This window comes from Ambystoma mexicanum, chromosome 11, assembly GCF_040938575.1.
Source record: "Ambystoma mexicanum isolate Mex_15411 chromosome 11, UKY_AmexF1_1, whole genome shotgun sequence".
Classification (NCBI taxonomy): Eukaryota; Metazoa; Chordata; class Amphibia; order Caudata; family Ambystomatidae; genus Ambystoma; species Ambystoma mexicanum.
The window spans coordinates 425,726,478-425,747,019 of NC_090934.1; the positions used below are offsets into that span (position 1 = coordinate 425,726,478).

Below are 20,542 nucleotides of genomic sequence, written 5' to 3' on the forward strand. Positions count from 1 at the left end.
GAAGGTCCTGGATAATCTCTCTCCTACCCCCAACTATATTGATATTACAAGATCTGTCAGCAACCAATGGCATGATAGACCATTTCTTTCTAGCAGACTTCAATAGAATTTGGCCCTGATGGAATGGTGCTACATGGCTTAAAACGTTCCTCAGTGAACATACCACCTCAGTGACATTATGATCATTTAGATCTAAGCCTTGTCAGTAGGAGTCACCCATCCAATTTTCCACCCAGTCACAGTGCTGTCCAATAGTTACATCCCACCACTAGCTACCTTTCAGGACAAATTTTCCTCATCCTTTAAGCTCTATGCTGTTGATATGCAGATAGCATTTAACCTGATGGTGAAATCTCTGACTGCCGTTTGGAAGTGTACAGGATAGGATGTCTGAAAACAGCCCACATATTCATATGGAAGGAAGTGCGGAAGGCCCAAGTTAAAATATTAATTTAATTTATTTCTAATTCGCCAACAGCCCGCAAACATCGGGGCACACACCAAAACATCAGACAAAAACATCTAGCAGAGGACATAGAGGCGTAAATGCAGAAAGAGCAAATTCTATTCAAACCGTGTTTTCAGCTGTTTCCAGAACAAAAGTAAATTACTTTCCTGACACAGTTTTAAGGATAAGGAATTCCATGCCTTTGGTGCCAGTGATGGAAACTATTGGCCATTACCATTAATTTGTTTCGTTTTTGGACATGAAAGCAACCAGGAGCCAGAGGACCTTAGAATTCTCTTGGGTACATGTAGAGTCTGCTTATAGACGGGGGCATTGTCATGCACTCATTTGTGTGTTAAAGTGAGGATTTTAAACTGCACCCGAGCAGTCACAGGTAACCAGTGTAATTCCTTTCTTACGGCAGATATGTGTTTTCCGGAGCAGATTTCTGGCAATACGGATAACGTTGTTTTGGATAATCTCTAGTTTGTGAATTCAATTTGTATTTACTGTGTCCAAAAGGGCATTGCAGTAATAAATTCTTGGAAGAACAATGGTACGTTCTAGGGCAATACAGTTTTGTTCTGAAAGGAACGGTTTTATCTGCCTCAAGAGCTTTAAGTGATGATATGATTTATTTTAAAAAAATTGTTTTTGAAGTGAAGTTAACATGTGTGTCCGCACCCAATGAGGCCTCCAAGTAAACACCCAAAGTTTTAACTTTTTCCAGCACACTAATCAAGCAAGTCTCAATAGTGAAGTTTACATACTCAGATGTTTTCTTCTGGATTGGGGTGATGCGCATATCATGAGTTCTATTTTATTGCTGTTAAGGCACATCCAGTGAGATGGCATCCACTTTTTAATGTTTGATGAGATTCAAACCTATCCATGTCTACCTTGTAAATCCCATGCAGCTCAAACAGTAATTGTGTCATCAGCGTATTTTGTGAATTGCATGCCCATATTAATAAGAATGTTGCAGAGTGGTTTAGTGTAGATAGTTGACGCCGGTGACATACATGCACCCTCTGATACTCCATAAAGTATTAGACGAGTCAGATGAAGCATTGCCCTAAAGCACTGCTGATCTCCTGTTACTGAGAAATTATCAGTCCAATTTAATGGCATTCCCTGAACAGTTACCTACTGTGCCAGGGCAGTTAGAAGGTAGTCCTGATCAAGTAGGTAAAACGCTGCTGATAGGTCAAGTAAAATCGGTATCCATGACTGCCCTCTGTCCATAATATTCAGCATATTGGATTGTAAATCCAATAGTCGACTTTTGGTGCTATAGTGTAGTCTAAAGCCAGATTGCCTGGGATGTAGGATCGAGGTAGCTTAATACCTCCCGCCATTAAATTGGTATTACTAGATCGATTAGCAGCCTACGGGACAATAGTCCACTCCCTTCTGGTCTTAACATAAGCTTTGCCTAAATGCTAGCAAAACTCAACACTGTCTTAAACTGTCTTACTTTCCTCCCGTTCCACTGGCCTGACTCCTGAACGTCCTGACCCTCTAGAACAAAAACTGAGTGCAGCCGTGGCATTTTATTTGGTGACTTTGTCCTACATCCCTTAAAGCAAACAAGTGGCGAAGAAAGAAAGCTCACTTTTAGTTACATAGGCTCAGGAAGATCTGCCCCTAATTGGAAATGACACAAGGCGAACCTGGCCTGAATCCTGATTTTTACCTAGAATTTATGTAGGGTTTGATAAAGTTGATCAACTTAAACTAGTACAAAATTGAGCAGGAAGACTGGTCATGGGCCCTAAGACGTCTAACTCGGGTACCACTGGCCTGAAAGTAGTACACTGGTTACCCACAGAATCCTGCGTGCAACTTTGATATCTGCCTGACGCACTGTGGCCTAGCCTAGGCTCTTCTCACCTCCTGCACGTTTCACAGGATCCTTGGATCTATGGATGAGACCTTACTTGTCTCGCCTAGTATAGCACTAATTTAAACACACCCTAAAAATTCCCTTTCTGAAATGTGCCTTCCCTGCAACCATGTAATTTACAGGTCTTGCCTTGGCAATAAAACCGCCTATCAGAACATGTCCCTCAAAGCCACCTCCCTCAGGGTCCCAGTCAGGCCTGATTAGTCCTATTACTCTCCTGGACTTACCATATATTAGACCCTCCCCACCTCCAATCTACTTATTCAATACTCCGATTTAAAGTAAAATATATTTTTGCAGTTGTATTGCACCTATCCCAGCGCACTCACTGCATTTGTTTTTTCCAGTCAGAGCTCAATGTAACACCTCCAGTGGTGGTCCATCATGGTGCTGTTGGCTCCCCCTAGAATTCACATCCCTTAGTGCCTGCAGTTGAGACACTGCTTTCCCCCATTTCACAGACTGTTGCATGATGTCTCTCCCGTCGGGGCATGGGTCCTGTCATAAAGGGGGCAGGGGTCTCGGCAGCATACCCCAAATCCTGCCTCCATGGAGCTTGGGGGGTTTGGCTCTGATGCCTTCAGAGGCTAGCTGCCTATGCCCTTCTGGGTCAGGTGATGGAGGTGGTGTACAGACTTCGTTACAACCTTTAGACTACATGTCTGGTGCCCTGTTCCTGTCTTGAGTTACTTCCTCTGCTGCATAAGTTTGCTTATGATTTTACCTGGATTTTAGCAATTGAGATGTGTTTCTATCGCAACTAACCTCTGTTCTGTGTCATTCTATAACCAGAACAATCCATCTGTACTTAAACCAGTCTTTTTCAAAGGGTTTGTTGTGGTCTCATGGTAGCTAAATGTCAAACATTGCCCTGTAACATTTTCATTTTGGGGCATTCCTTTTCCCTTTGAATAGTCCAGTATGGGGTATGATGTTATCCAATTACATTTTGTGCCCACTACTCCTTAGTTAAATTCCCATGTTCTCTTTGAATTTCAATTATTTCAAAGCACTTTTTTGGTTGTTTTCTGTCCTTTTAAAATCGGGCATTATTGTCTGTGTACCCTAGGGTATTGTGTTCTCCCCGTTTTTTGAGTATTTGTTGAATGGGATAATCCTGCTAGGACTAAAAATGCCCTCCCTTATGATATTTAGAGTTGGATGCTTTAGAGTGGATAACTCTGAAAGTGATTAGATGACCTCCCCAGCTTTGATCAGGGTCTGCGGGGTACAGCAAGCCAGTTGAGAGTTTCTTATCAACAGTCTCCAAGCTTTGATCATAAAGCTGTTTTTGGACATAGCATGAAGACCTCCCCAAACATTAGTATTTGAATATCCGATGGCTAAGGGGCTGTGGTTGTTAGGCAATGCTCCAGAATTCTTCTAAGGACTGCATAAGAACCCCCATTTTCTAATGTGTGACTCTTGGGTTCACAAAGCTTTTCCCGAGTGCTAATATTTGGATGTGTGGCAATGCACCAGTCTTATTATGAGGATTTCCTTTGTTGTACATTCCCCTAAAGAACTTCTCTCCGAGCTACAGGACTAAAGAAACACCAGTCTTCCATAAAGGCAATACTTGTTCACTAGCATTTCCAAGTGTTTTTCTTTTTTTATGGGGCTAAGTGGGAAAGCCATTTTTTGGTTTTAGGATTTGTTTTTTGTTAGTGACATTTCCCTGGCAGTAGATGCAGTATCTAGAACTTCAACCCCCACACCTCTCTGTGAACACATCCAGCAAATGGTCCAAAATGAATTCTGTTTCTTTAACTCTAAAAGGAACATTAAAACTTTGTGACCCAGGCTTGTAAAAATTATTCTTTTTTTTTTTTAGACTATGGTAAAAGAGGTATAACGTCCGAGCATAAAACATTGCTCTATCCAACATAATGCTTTGAAAATTAGTTGTTAAAATGCTGTTGGACGTCATGTGGTGTGTAGTGATGAGGGGGCAGGAGAGGATCAGCTACTCCTATTCCATAATCGTTCAGGAGCTTGTTGGACATCCTTTTACAGAAGTTGTATCACAGATGTGTTGGTTGTTTTCCTCTCGGCTAGAATTTTAATCCTGGTTGTATGTTTCTGGGTAGGTTCATGGGGCCCCGCACATGTAGGAGGTACACTTCATGTAAGAATGTGTCCCTACTGGTCTTGAAGAAGAGCATTACTTAACAGAATGTAGCTGGCACCATTTAAGGCATATATGGCAGTGCATGTCCTTGTGTGCCTGTAGTTTGTCAGCATTACCTGCCTTTTTGTGGTAAAACACAAAGGGAGGGAAATACTGCGGTATGTGCACCCTGGATCCTCTTGTTCATCTGCACTGCCCCGCCCACCCTCACTCCTTCGGTGTTGCAAAGGGCAGACTTCGTCCATTGTTCCCCTGTGCAGCTAGAGAGTATGTAGTGCAGTGAGACTCACTGCCCCCGCCCCCTTGCAATGGTATTGATTGGTGTACTGAAGAGTAACACATTAATTGATGCATGTGGATGTTAAAGTTCACTTTTTTGCCTTCTTTTTCTCCTTCTTTCTCTCTGTATCTCTTCCGTCAATCTTACAGGGCGATATCCATGAGGATTTTTGCAGCGTTTGCAGAAAGAGCGGGCAGTTGCTGATGTGTGACACATGCTCACGTGTGTATCACCTGGACTGTCTGGAGCCTCCTCTGAAAACTATTCCCAGGGGCATGTGGATCTGTCCCAAATGTCATGATCAGGTATTGTCGCCAGATTGGAAGAGAGAGAGAGGGTCTGGCAGGGCATAGAATTGGCATCCCTCCTCATGGCAGCCCATCTGCCTTCTCAGAGAAAGAGGGCCAGCAATCTTAGGACCTACCTTAATCCTTAACTATATCTGACATTTGAAGCCTGTGACTGGCAAGTTATCAAATGGGACATTTGGGTCTGTGGTACTCGTGTGTCTGTAATAATGGATAACATTCACACAAGACCTTTTTTTGAACCTTCACGGGATTGAATGAAGCAACATTCAGTTCAGATGAAATAACTTGAGATTCATTGTTATGGTTTGGGTTTGGGATGCATGGTACAACCATGCTTCTTGCCCATAAAGGTTGCAAAAGCAGTATGCTTCGGCTGGATGTGGCTGATGCATGAGCAACTAAGTGCTTAGTCCACTTTATGCACCATATATGTTTTCCTATGACCACCTCTGCATTCTTTTATATTTGTGTGACTTACACTTCAGCAGGGTAGGGCGTTGGAGCATTTTAAACATCATAAGAAAGCATAGGAAGTCTGAGCGCATGTGCTGGCCTATCCCTCCAACTCTGCTGCTTGGATCTCCTCAGACATTCTTTTACTCTGCTAGAATGGGTTAGGTATTTACTACAGCTCCTTTGTAATGACCTAGTTCTCAGTACCTTTGGTCTATGAAGTTTCTACTTGCAGGATTCCTGGCTACCATTCATGAGCCCTCTTCTATGTATCAGAGTAGTAGTTTTAAGGAATGCAACTCATGCAAGGAACAGGTCCCCACAATGAAACACCCCCACAAGTACATTCGCCAATACTTACATACAGACCTTCCCTATTTTCCATACGAGGAGTATATGTGTATGCCTTCTAGCTAAAGCTTTAAAAAATACCTTTGTGCTTCTAGGGCCTCACTTGCCTTTTCTTTTGCTTTGCCAAAGGCTGCAGTCACCTGCCATACTGTGCTGACCTCCTACAAGAATAGATCTGAGGATCTATAGGAGCTGAAATACAAATGTATTTATGATGAGAACTCACATTGTTGTTGCCGCTTAATTTAAACCTTTGCTTGTCTTGTTTCAGTCCCCAAGATATAAGCTCCAATGGCAGCCTTCAGCCTGGGAGGCGTTGTCTTGGAGGTGTTGTGGTTATTAGCTCATTTTTGTAACATTAAGCTATGTTTTAGCTTGCTCCTTTAAAGGGTCATTGGAGTGATTCTATCAGCACATGAAACTCTCAAAGAATGACATTCCATCCACTATCACTATCTCAGTCGGACCTAGGAGACCCATGAAAAGGATAAGAGTAGGAGGAAACTGAACACAAAAAACAGCTGATGACTTGTGAAGTAGATGGAATGGAACAGCGTACTGAGTGACTACATGTAGAGCAGCTTAACTTGTGACATCATGATACATATGGGTGAACACACAGGATAATGAGTGCTGCAGAAATGTCATACACCCAAGGGAGTGTTCAAAGGACTAAGCATTCCAGTTAGATCAATGTTCATGAGGAGCAGTTGTGGTGGAAAATTGGTTGAGGAATTCATTGCTGCAGGATCATCCTACTGAATAACCAAAGTAAAAAACATATAATTACTGAAGCTGCTTCCATATTTGGAGAGGACTGACATTAAAAATCATTTGAGATGTACATGCTGTGTTAGAGTTGTTTAAATCTGAACCTCTCCCAAGTAGAATCACAACTAGGCGATAAAAGTTTGAACTAGACTATAGCAGGGTCTATTAACACATGTATGTCTTTAGATTTAAATGCAATATAAGCCTTAAAATCTTTTACTGTAAAGATTCAATTTTAAAGTGCCACCTATGCCTACTGGACATCTGTTTTTCGGGCTGGCCTAAATTCTCCTATCTTTTCTCTTCAATATGGCATACCTCAGTGCTCTGTCCTAGGTCCACTGCTCTTCTGTCTTTGCACCATTCCTCTCACCTCTTCTCTCCTCCTTTAGTCTTTCATTATCTTTATGCTGAAGATACTCAGCTCTTTCTTTCCTTCTCATTCTCGGTTTATATACTGAACTCGCAATTCAGTCTTGGATGTCAGTTCACTTCCTCCATCTATATCTCGCCAAGACTGAAGTTCTTTTCTTCCCTGCCATGATTGTACTGCCTCCTCGTATCTCTTTTCCTCCTTTTTCTCTCCCCATGCCCCTCTGCTTGTAATCTTGTTTATCTTCTCGACTCTTCTTTCTTTTTCCTGCCATATTTCTGACCGTTCCTGCTTTTGTTGGTCCCAGCTCTTCAACATTCATAAAGCTAGACCTTTTCCTCCCTTTTCTGCCACTAAAATTGTTTAACTTATTTTCTTGCGTCTATTTTACTGTTCCTCCTTTCTTCTAGGTCTTCCTGCTGCCCATCTCTCTTCTTTGTTCCATCTGTATCTCAGCTATATGTCTCCTCTTTTCCCTATCCTGTCGCGATTCTATTACCTCAGCTCTTGCCTTACTTCATTGGCTCCCCGTTGAGTCAGGTTTGCTATTTAACATTCTCGGTCTGGTCTTTAAATGTCTTGATGATCTTGCCCTCCTCATCTTTCCTCTCATTCTTTTTATGTCCCAGCCCCTCCTGTTCGCTCTCCATCTTTCTTTTTTTTTTACTATTCCTCGTCCCCTTTGCGCTAATTCCCATTTCAGCTCTTTCTCCTTGTTGGCCCCTAAACACTGGAACACACTTCCTCTCCCTCTTTGATCGCTTTCTACTTTCCATTCATGCCTTAAAACTCACCTGCTTGCCTGTTAATTTGTGCTCTTCAATGTGTTTTCCATGATTTATACAGTTTTATTTTTGTACAGAACTTTGGCATGTAGCTCTATATAAATAAAAATCAAATGATATATCAAAATAATGTTCAACTAAAAATGTTAGTCTGCCGTAGGGGATGTACCAAAATGTGGCTTTGAGTAAATATTTGGCCGAATATTTAATTTGTCACTTGAAGCCGAATTTCACAATTATCTCATACCCTTTTGTGCTTTAAAAGACACCCGGTTTGTAAACGCGAAAAGCTGTGATGAGATGAAGCTTTCAGAAATGTATAAAACAGGACTGCAGTGTGATGACCTCCTTGAGATTGAGTAACCTTGATCTGAGGAGAGTTTACAGGCATCGACCAGTTCATCGTGATCTATATTTACCAGATAAGAAACAAGGTGATACAGAAAATATAATATGCTTTGCAAAAGGACAAAGCTGGAAATGCAGCTTAGTGTACGGAGTGCTAGCTTGAGTATTCTAAAACTGAATAGAAAAGCCTCTGTCCTAGTATCCAGGGCTTTTAAGTGGGGTGGGGATGGCCAAGTCAGTCTCCAAAAAAGGCTTCCAAGCCGGGGCCCTGCTGGGGCTCCACCCGTCCTAGATATGCTGACCACCCCTCGTACGCCTCATGCAGCCCTTTTAACCAAAGAGCGGCATGGTTAAATGGCTGCCCACAGCAGTCAATGCTTCTGATTAGAAAAAAAGGAGATGCATCAGCCGATGCCTCTCCTTTTTTCTAATCAGAAGTGCTGACACCTGCAGGCAGGCAGCCCTTAAAGCATGCAGCATCTTGATTGAAAGTGCTGCCAGCTTGGGGTTAGCTTCTCGCTCTAAGAAACAAAAGGAGAGGACGGGCTCCCCAGCTCTTCTGTTTCTTAGTGAGAGGAGCAAACTTCCCTGCAGCAGCCCTTTCCTTCAAGGAGTCGCATGGTTAAGGGGCTTTAACCATGCAGCTCCTTGAATGAAAGAGTAACCTTCTGGGGGTTAAGTATTAGTATTCATTGTGTTAGGTGAGGTTATATGTTAATATGCGTAGAAAGGAATATCGAATGTTGTAGTGGAATGTGGGGTGGGTTGTGGGAATCTAGAACATGGGTATTCAGTTGGAGTTAGAGATTAAAAGGTATAAGTATTTACAAGATGTGCTCGGGCGTATTTATATTTAACTGAAAGTAAAAACATAACCGGGGCTAGCACCTGTTAGGCAGAATTGCATGCAGTACCCTCTGGGACCACCACATACAATTAGGACTACATGTATAAGCAATACCAACCTTTGGTATAAGTCTGTACTATACAGTTTGGGTAGCGAGCTGAGCAGCCAGGCTTATCTCAAGAGGGAATGTGAGCAGTACAAGAGGTTACACAGAGGCCTCACAATCACAGTGGTTCAAGTAGACACTTACACTCAGGGTTTCTTGGTAAAGCATTTATTAATGTATTACAAAGTCATTTAAAAAACATTCACTAGAAGTAGGAGACTTACTATCATACACAAATACACTTCAATGCCAAACCAATACGTTTCTGAGTAAATTAGGCTCCCCTGAAATAGGAGCTAAATAGCAATTCAGTCACTTTAAATAGGAGGGCAAAGGCACAGGTTAATAGAATAGAACACAAATACTTTCTTAGGCAGTGCAAATAGTTTGAGTTCACTAGAGGACTCGATTCAGTTCAATAGGCCTAGGCCAACCTCAATGGCCTAGTGTCGGATTGGAAAGAGCAGTTCTTGTAGTAAACTGTAAAGTCTTTGCCAAAGTTCTCCGAAGTAGTTTGTATGAAAAATAATCCTATGTTGGGTCACAAGATGATTAGGCCTGCAAGTTGGGAAAGTTCTACGAACTTTCCCCGCGAGAGGTAAGTTCTCTCAATCGGGTTGGCACAGTACCTTAATATGAAGAAAAGATGCAGCTGAAGACGTTGGTTCCTGGCAGTTCCTGCAGATCTTGCTGTTCCTGAGACTCAGTCGTGGGGACAAGAGGGAGGATGTTGGAGGACTCCTGCACTGCACAGGGACTGGTCAAACAAGCTGGCAAAATGGAAGATCTTCGTTTCGAGTAGCTGTCTTCAAGCACACTAGTTGGTGTCCTTCCCCGTGGTTGATCCTAACCAGCTCCGAGAATGGTATCCAGGTGGCTTATGAGTTGATTGGTCCCACCAACTCAAAGGAAGAAGTCGTCCTTGAAGGAGCTTTTCTGTCGAGATGAACTTGTCAATTCGGACCTGCAGCAGGGCTTCACCGGGCAAACCAACGGTCCAGGAGTTGCAGCAGCCGTCCACTTCCAGCTCGTCTTCGGTTCTTTCGTTCCAGTGGTCGACTCTGCTTTCCAGTCCAAGAGACTTGCCTTTTAAGCAGTTTTCTCCCTTTCATTCCAGCCTAGCTGCCACTCACCCAGCAGGGTTGCTGTCCTTGCCGGTCAGTCAGCCAGCCAATCACGCCAGAGTGCAGTTGGGTCTCCTAGGAGACTAAGTACAGGGAGTTTCGGGCACCTCCCTCACTTCCTGCCCACCCCAGACACTCAGACGCCAGAGGCGGTCTTCAGTCCTGAAGCCCACTAAAGGCATAGAAACAAAGGGACCAAACCTAGTTTGGCGCAGAGAGACAAACGCTAGAAGTACCTTTCCAAAATGAAATGTCGAAAAAAGACCGGGACATGTTTAAACAAAGGGGCTTAACGGGCCATCTTGAAAAACATGGCTCCTGCGATTTTTAGCTACCGGTGTTCTCGGTCGGGAAAAATCATGGTAGTTTGTTGTAAAACCACTGCCACCGGCCATTTCGATAGGAAAGGGTAGCATTTGACTGCTACGTCAGTTTCTAGACTCCGGGGATGCTAGGTAACCCCTCCAGCACTCTTTAGGAAGGTAGTGTGTGCTGGGTCTAGGAATTTAAAAAGACTAGTAAAGTCAATTAAACTTTACATTCTCTGGGAAACAGTAGTTTATCCCAGAGAAGGTATTTAAATCTTTGGGAAATCTAAAAAGACATCCCTGTGTCATTGCACTGAGGGTGCTGTGTGACACATGAAAAGATGATGCCTTTGGAGTTATCTGAAACTCCATAATCAAAGAACACAAGAGTAAAACACACATCAAAATACAGTGGGGAAAAAAGGCTCACACACTTTCCAGGGAAAAAAATCAAGTCCTCAAAATCCAGCAAAGTTTCTGGGTGTCTCCAAGGTGAAGGGAATTAGCACATTTATGAGATTTCTCCCTAACTTCTCTCATTAAGAAACAAAAGGAGATATGGGGTGCACTGCTCTAATACATTTTGGTGCACCTGGCCTCTCCTTTCGTTTCTTAATCGCAGGCTCTGACCCCCCAAAAGGTAGTCTGCCAGCAGTGCTTGGAGCCGGTGATTTAGGAACAAAAAGGAGAGGCTAGACGCACCAAAGGTACACCAGTGCACTCCAGTTCTCCTGCGTATTTCCCACTGGCTGGGAGGCAAGCAATAGCCAGGCCCTCACACCACATAGGCGAGGGGGGGGAGCTTTTCTTGTAGGAGATGGTCTAAGTTTGGGTGGGGTACACCACCCACCTGAATTTGGCCAACGCCCCCTAACTAGAGACCCCCTCCCTCCCCTCGATTATGCCTCCCACTTAAATCACTTATAGAATCTACTGTTTAATTGAGAACAAAAAGATGGTCCGGCCCAAAAGAAGCATTTGAAAGGGTGAGGCCAAACACACACCCCTTACAGTGACTGCACATTTGCATTTTCTTGCCATAGGATCTTCAGGTCCTAGCCCAGCCGTGCTGCATGGCATATTCACTCATGAATGTCTTCATGGTGTTCATTTATACAGACATGTTCTAAAGTCAACAAAAAGAGAAATACAATAAAGAATGGGATACATTAATAAGTCTGCTTTTAGTGTACGAATTATGTGTTTCCTGTATGCAGCTTTATTTATTAAAAGAGCAGCTATTTGGCTCCGGCTTCGACCGAATACTTACCCAACTATTTGGAAGAAAACAGAATTTCATATTCGTTACAACCCTAGTCCGAAGAAAGTAGTAACAAATAATTGCACTTCTGGGTAGAAATGTTGAAATGTGAAGTCCTAAAGTTATCAAAAGACGGGTTGAGGATTTTTTGTTTGTTGACACAGTTTTTAAACGCTCTTTAACTTATCTAGACTGTGAGGATTTTGTTTGATTGTTAACTGAGTGCTACAGACTTCATTATTTCTGGACTTAGGCATTTTAATATAATGAGCTCACATTACAAAGAAAATCCAGAGTTTGTGCCTTGCATCTGATTTCGCGTGATCATTAACACAAAGTAGGAGAATTAGGGGCTTAATCTGTCTTGAATTCTCTGCAGAAATTAGTTTACACAATCTGTCTAAACGTCAAAGCCATTCAATTTTGACGACCCAGCCACCCCGAGAACATACAACTTGCTACATTTTAGAAACTCTGGCTGTTAAGCAGTGATTTACCTAGAACTGTTATGCACGGCTCAGTACCCTACTCCTTTTTCACGAGCGTTGTTCTTTTGACACCATTTTTGTTTAATTAGTATGTGTGTCTCCAAAATTGCAACATGCCTCTGTCCTTCTTGGATCGTAGACCGATCAATGTTTACCGTGTATATTACAAGGGCTAGTCGAAACCGTCTAACTTGCATACGTTTCTAGATAATGGCCTTGAATTTAATAGAAGGGCTTCAGTAAAAGGGCACACAGTGGGGCTATGCATGTTGATTTTTAGTCAGATACATTAAGGAATGCTTCGCTATTTTTTTCAGTTTTGAGTAGCACTATTTAAGAGTATACACAAAGCGATGTCCTCTCCTTGGTCTTTATTTAATGGAGGCTCCGATTAATGGATGTTAAAAAAGAAAAAATTACTAAAATCTTTTTTTTTTTAAGTGTAATTACAGAGGAAAGAGGATAGCGTTTTGCACCTGGCTGCCTATGCGATGCTCTTAATTTCAGTTGTTCTAAAGGGCTGCACAAATCGTGTGTGAACAATCCGCAGCTGAGATAGTGATTGAAAAGGAAGAGTATAAGATGCATTATTCAAAGCAGCTAAGGAGAAATGGCATATGAGGAGGGACACAAAGCAGGTGTTTGGTTATTTACCCATCCATTGACTGCCCATGTCCATACAGATCACTATGTCCATTCCCACCCACATCCTGCCCAAAACACTGCCTCACTGCAATTCTTTGAGCTAACTTTATGAAGCATTGGCATGAAACTTTGTGCTTGACGTGCCTCCCAGTGTTTTTTCAAAGCGCCTTCTGAGAGTTAATGACATAATTGGAGCTGTAGACACTCTTCTGGTGTAATCAAAATGTCTTTACCAGGTCTGCCTTCCGCCACTCAATAAGCACTATTATGCGTGCCATTAACTGAAGTTCTGTTAGCAAGCATTGGCAAAGCCAACAGTTTGGGCTTTTCTATAAGCATTAGGCATTTGCCAGGCACTGCTATTATAGATTATAAAAAATTAAAAAGAAATGCATAGTGCCTTATGCCAAGGCGCTGTACATATACCAACTACAGCTCAGGAGGATAGCTCAGGGCAACGTGCTCGCCTTGGAAGCAAGATGACACGGAGCAACACAGGTTCGATCCCCGGGTCCGCGCTTAGAAAACTCTGGTTATTAAGCGTGTTATAAATAACCTATCATATCATACAGTACACTCATTTGGATCAGTTGCAGTACACTATGCAGCAGATAAACCCCTTCAGTAACAGAGTTAGCTGAAGGACACTGTTATGGTCGAAGTAAAAAGGTTTTCAAGGCAGCATGGAAAGCAGAGTAAGAGTCAATAGATCAGAGAGAAAGTGGGAGAGCGTTCCAATGGGGAGGAGCAAGCAGAGAGAAAGACCGAAAGCGCCATTGCGGACAAAGAGGGACGAGGTGCTCTTAAGTGGGACTGATGACGAAGAACACAGGAAGGGACATAAAGAGACCCGGGATGCAAGATAAACGGGAGCAAGGCCATAGAGGGACTGGAATATAATACAAAGGCAGTTACATTACAATCGAGAATGGAAAGGTAGCCATTGAAGAGAGGCTAAAGAAGTAGAAATAGAATCGTGAATGGGAACAGAATACAAGAGACAAATAAAATGATTAAAAACAGACTTTAGAGGAGCCAAGCGAGAGACGGGTAGACCAAAGAGTAGTGCAGAACAATAGAATAACTGTGAAAAAATAAGCCAATGAGAAGGCTCAGAACAGGGAAATAACCAGCGGTGAACCCTCGCCCCCACTGCAAGTTGCCTCACGGCTGGAGGCCAGCATCTTCCCCCGCCGGGGAAGAGGTAAGTGTGGTCACCGTCCCCTTTTCCTCTCTCTCCTCCCCCATCCACAGAATTCCCTCCCCAGCCCCAAACTCCACTTATCTTCTTTAGTCCATTTCGGGAGCACACGTGCTGGGAACACTTCTGTCCCCAGCGTGTCTGCTCCTGATCTGCGACAGGCTGCCATGGAAAGAAGAGAAGGGACTACACGTAACCAGGAGACTCTTCCTGAGGACCTCCATCCTTGGCTTCCTGGTTCGCAACCTGTGCCACTATCAATTTCCAGGGGAATAAGAGAAAGTAGGCAGCGATTATTACCCAGCTACCAGCAGATCCCGAGACTGCATCAACCACAACCAGAAGCATCTGACTGACTCGGCTAAGGTCCATGCACTGAGGTTAGCAAACAGGGGTGTACGCTGCTCTCCTGAAACATTGCTGGGGTGGACAGGCACTTAGATTCTGTGTGGATTGATTTTATTGGCAGTTATGACATAATTGCTTTGCAGGAGACTTGGGCTGTGGACCCTGTTATTTTATATGGTTGCCAGTCTTTTTGTATCCCGGCCTCCAAGGACTGGAAGCGTATACCATGGAGTATCATGGGGGTGGGGGGGGGGATCTACTGGTCTGGATTGAGTCCTCTATGAGCTGGGAGGTGAAGATTGTGGCTACTCAGTCTCCCGAGGCCCTTATGCTTTTTAACCCCTTAGATACGCTATGCTTAATATTTATAACAGACCCTCAAATTTGAACGGAATGGCCTGCATGGAAAGTACCCAAAAGCCGTTTGCTGCAAATGAAGTGGCAGGGGTACAAAACTCTTACACTGCTGGTGGGTGATTTTAATCTGCAATTGGAATCGATTGACATGTTGGAAGGTCTTTGGGCTGACCAAGATCAATCCTGGGATATTCCTGACCTGATGGTGCATCGACCAGTTTCAGTGCATCCCCTAGCAGCCAAAACTCCAACCATTTTGTACAACCTTAAATTAAGAGCTTGTAATGGCAGGTTTGACACTGACCCACCTGCCAAAAAAAGGTATATTGGGCTAAAGAGCTGTTCTGTAATTGATTATATATTAATCTCTTCGTCTTGAGAAAGGGTAGGCGAGTTTAGAGTCATCGATAAGACTGAAAGTGACCACCGTCCGCTACCATTCCATATCATCTGAGCTATCCCAGAGAAGGGAAGGGAGGCCCCTATGCAGAGTCCCTGCTTCGAAAGGACTACAGGCCCAGTTCGAAGATCGTTGAAATTGGCTAAGATCCTACTGCTCGAGATGAAGCAGAGATTGTATGCCTCGATTCTATCCAACATCGAGGCAATCAGTAACCCTGATACCGGCCTGTCTCAGTCTTGGCTGAGTTCGAAAAACACAAAGCTAATGCATGTTTCGGCGCCTGGGGCCAAATTCAACCACAAACCCACCAAAAGGGTGGCATGGGTTGATGGTGACTGAGAGCTGCAAAAAGAGCTATTGAAAGTTGCAACAGAGACCCAATGGGGATAGATAGATCAAAGCTCTGTTTCATGAGATTTCATTATACAAACCTTCACCAAAATGACTGGCAACTTAATGGGGAAATGGGATTGCCTTTATAGAGCACATCATCTAAGGTGCAATGTCCTGTTTTGGAAATGTGTTTCTGATAGTGACCATAAGGGGGACCTTAAAGAGGCTTGCAGCATAGGTGGGGACAGATGGAGGGTTCCATGTCCTTTCATTGTGGGTTTTTCGTGGGTTTTTTACCACAGATTTTTTATTTGGGGGGGGTGTCCTCAACCCACATCCCCTTTAATTTGTTATATATTCCCAAACACCCACACCCCAAATACATATTTTTCTAACCCCCCTAAAAATTTCAATCAGTTTTTTTCATTAAAAATCTGTTAAAAAACAACCCGCACAAAAGCATCCTGCGATGAAAGTATGTCATACTGGAGGGCGTGTTTTTGCGAATTGTATGCCGCAGACTTTTCCTTAACCCTCGCCCCTCATGTACTCATGGCAGGGCAAGCTTCAATAACCTGCGTACCACCCTCAAGGATGTAGAGGATGCGATAGCCTCTACAAAAAACGGCAAAGCGGAAGGACCAGACTTAATTCCATTAGATCTTTTCAAGGACGAGGCTCTCATAAGGGCACCCATATTGTGTCAGGTCTTTAACGCAGTATTTTATTCAGGCAGGATCCCAGACACATGGCGTAGCGCGGTTAATATCCCAGTATACAAGAAGGGAGGCAGGGACAGCCCCGCCAATTTTAGACCAATATCCTTGCTATATGGGTCTGGGAAGTTGTTTGGAAAAACAATTCTGAACCACCTCCAATTATGGGTAGAACAAAACAGGGTGATTAGTGTCCATCAGGCAGGGTTCCAAAAAGGCTGTGGAACAGCGGATCAGTGCCTCATGTTCTCTCATCCTTCAAAAATAGTCAGTCCTACGGAAAAGACGTTCGTACATATTGTTTGTGGACCTCAGGACTGCATTTGATTTTGTGCTCTAAGAGACATTATGGCAGGTGCTGGTGAAGCGCAAAGTACCAGATTATTTGGTTAGTATATCACTCGCCTCAAACACTGTGTCCTGTGTACGCTATAATTTGGGGTTTGATCAAACATGGCTCTTTTAGGTGGCTCTGTGTGTTAAGCAGGGCTGTGCCCTGGCCCCCCTTTTATCGCTATATACAGGAGATCTTTGACTAGCTATTCAGGGTGGCTGCCAGGACTGCCCTAAGTTGTCTACAACCAAATATCCAGCATTATTGTATGCTGATGATGCTGTTTTAATAGCAACGACACCGCAGGGCCTGAAGGAATCCCTTTCAATCTGTCGAAGGAAATCCAGGGAGCTGGGTCTTCGAATTGATGCAGTAAAGTAGTGTTTGTTCGGCTATCGAGGCATACAAATCGGAGCGCTGCGTGGTGTGCAAGTAGTGTGTATTCGGTGTTCGGGAGCTGGGCGCTGGCTGCTGCACATGTGAACGCCCCGTTATATAACAGCACGGAAAGTATAAACGCTGAGGTAAGAAACTTGGAGTGGCTGAATACGTCATTACAGTGACATCTGTAGTTAAGCACATGGAAGGACCTTTGTGTCTGCGTACAAGTTTAATTGCCTTTCACGCACTGAAAACTCAATTGATGTCTCAGGGAAATAACAGCCTATGAATGGTGTTCCAATGCCTAAAGCTAATATAAACCACACAGTCTTATAACAGAACCGCTCTATAGTATCTACCCAAGTGCCTGTCAATAAATCAGAGAAGAGCTCTCAAGTTCGAGCTGGTGACTGTGGATTTAACTATCTTTGAGCCAGTGTGCATATTTCTACGGTGTGCTGTGCGTCACAGTTTAGCTGGTGACTGTGGATTTAACTACCTTTGAGCAATCGTGAGTATATCCTTACTGTGTGCTGTACGGCATAGTCCAGCTGGTGACTGCGGATTTAATTATCTTTGAACCTGCTGGACTATTAGTTATACGGCTGAAGGCACTGTCCCACTGTGGGATATTTGCCCAACTTCTACTCCATATATTGCTGGTGACCTCAGACTTATACCTTAGGTTAAGGTGATATCACTGATCTTTTGATCCACCTATCTTTTCTTCAACCGGCTTTGCCTGGAACTTACCAGAATGAAACTCAGGAGTAAATTGAAGGGTGGCAAAAAGTCTAAAAGTGGTGTGAGTGAAGCGGATACGGCTGAAATAAGTACCCAGACCACAATATCTAAAGAAAAAAAGATTACTGATTTTTTTTTTTTTTGGAGAACAAACTGCGGTAGCTCGGTTACATATTGAACCTGAAATAACTGGTGTTCTCCTCAACGAGACTGCTTGTACTTCAGAATTTGATAAAAAATATGTATTAAATCTGTGCTACAGCCTTGAAGGACACATTTCTAATCTAGAGAGACTGAAAGCGCACGGGCATGACACAGAATCTGGAAACAGTGATGTCCCAGAACCCTGTACAGATGACATTGTACCAAGTATACCATATGTGCTGGCTACGGATAGACTCTCCTGCTCGCCACGACTCACCAGCTTGGCAGATGGGTCATTAGAGGCAAATGTAGAAACACAAGACAATGTGCCTCTTAATACAGGTCATGAGTGTGATAACTGTAATATTGGAAACAAATTCAAGTATCAGCAACTAGCTTTGCCCTGAAAATTATGCTAAGGTTATGTTATACCATTGTTTCACAAGTTACAAATAATGCTGACATGCTTAAAGATATGACTAAGGTGAATACCATTGTTGGCCCTGTGGCTTCAATCATACAAAAAGAAGATATATTAACGAAACCTGCTACAGCTGATGTTTGTAATGAAAATTTGGAATCAACATTAGTCAATATTATGGCTGATAGTGACTGTGAGAGTGATGGGAGTAGTCGGAAGTCGAAAAGAGAAGAAGGAAGCAGAAAATGTTAACTGAACTCAAGCAGGATAATAGAGATGATGTGGCTGTGAATGAGGACAAAAGCGTATCTAAATGAAAAAATATCTCACAAAAAAGGGCAGAAAGAGAGCAATAGCCAAGAAAAATAAGAAGCCTATCAATATAAGCAGGCTGATGGAAATACTTAATTCTCAATTAACATTGAGGATTATTAAAAGTGGGGATTTTAAGTTTGTGGAGCAGTGTCCAGGAATGTTAACTCAGGTACATAGTGTCTCTGAAGCAGTGGTCTGCCTGATCAGGGATTGTAAGGAAGATCTGAAAAGGAGTGGATCTTTGCTGGATGCTGTGGATGAAAGTGTTGAGGATGGTGGAATGTATAAAATTGGGGAAAAGTCTGATGATGGTGAACAGAGAGATCATGGAAAAATGCCTAAGGGTGGTGATGCTATAGCGAAGTCCCATTTGGAATGGCTATGCTCTTTTTTGCCACCCCTCAATAATGGCAAATGAGCTGGAATTAATGTAACATCATGGAACACCCGTGGGCATTGCATCTCCTGGCTGAATCAGGATCTCATAATCTTTTTAATAAGGCCCAAATAGTTTTTTTCTAAGAGACTTGGCTTATGCATTCAATTGATTTTGATGGTTATACTGCATACCATAATTATGCCAAAAGAGGAGAAAAGGGCAGACCTTTTGGGGCCTTAACTATTCTGGTGTCAAATACTCTTAGCTCACATGAGTGCACTTTAACCTCTACTAATTCCAACATACTAATGGTAGAGGTTTGTCTTGAAAATAACAGAATTATGCTGGTCAACATATATGATCCTGCTGGAAACGTCCTCACAGTTGCTATCCAATTGGATGTATATGAAAGTCTAATTGACAAATATTCCTTGCACGATGTTATGAATGTTATATTGGTCGGTGATCTGAATTCTATTGTCATCTTGTCCAATAATGTGGATATGATAAAAGCGCAGAGGTGGAAAACCTTTATAAGGGACCTGGAATTGCAGGTGTTGAATGAATCCGGGTCGGGTAAGTCCAGAACTAATTTTACTTGGACTAATGGCTCTCATACTTCAACTTTTTATTGTATTTGCCCAAGTGACAATTTGAATGACCATCTGACCGACTTTAAAACAGTAATTAACTCTTTTAGTGATCATGCCGTGTTGAAGTGTACGTTTATGTGGGTCACTAAACAAGTACATCTGGATAATATTGGGGAAGTTAATGTGTCCTGTAAGAGTAACAGACTAGGATGGTCGGATGCTAATCTAGCCAAAGCTAGAATCTGGAGTGAAGGATTACAGCCAGGGGATGTCACTCGTTCTGCAGAAGACCTAGTGAACTGGATATCCAAATGTATGGATTGATGCCTATGGGTGGTAAGTGAAGACCCTATAAGACGGGACAAGGCAATCCGAGAATTTGATAAGGTCATCCGGACATGAGAATTAAGATGTGTGGAGAACTGCGCATATGCTACCTACGCGATTTTAGTCCTGACTCGTTATATAAGGCTAAAAGACGGATCGGGAACAAACACAGAAATGGGATAAGAAGGTATTTGGCCTCAGAAGAAAACATCAATTGGCTATATAAGGTCAGATTGCCGATTGATGGAAATACGAAGACATTTTGGGATAGTTTCAAGTTCATTAGCAATGTTGGAAACCAAGAGCTTATTGTGCCTATTGACAGCTCTAGCTGGGTCAGCTTTCTTAAAGAAAAATTCAGGGGCGGAGTTAATAAGCTGTAAAAAAAAAAAACAATCCCAAATATGATTATATGTAGGGATATTATATTGATAATTAAGAACCTAAAAGCTTCAGGAGCACCTGGACCAGATGGATTTTGTAATGCTATAATTAAATCCAATCTAGAAATCTTGGCTCATATATTGGCCATTATATTTCAAAAGGTGGTTGATACCGGAATCATGCCTAAATTGTGGAAGATGTCTAATATCATAGTGAACAAGTGTGG

General features: G+C 42.8%; 1 protein-coding gene across 7 annotated transcripts in view; it reads left to right on the forward strand.

Moving 5' to 3' along the window:
• Positions 1–20,542, forward strand: part of PHF21A (PHD finger protein 21A) — a 2,009,174-nt gene that overhangs the window by 1,544,258 nt on the left and 444,374 nt on the right. For 5 of the 7 annotated variants that reach the window (XM_069623242.1, XM_069623245.1, XM_069623243.1 and 2 more), the window contains exon 15: positions 4,915–5,070. The exons of the other annotated variants lie outside the window; for them this stretch is intronic. In XM_069623242.1, the coding sequence (XP_069479343.1) occupies positions 4,915–5,070 (156 nt within the window). The remainder of the gene's footprint in view (positions 1–4,914; positions 5,071–20,542) is intronic. 7 annotated transcript variants of the gene reach the window in all.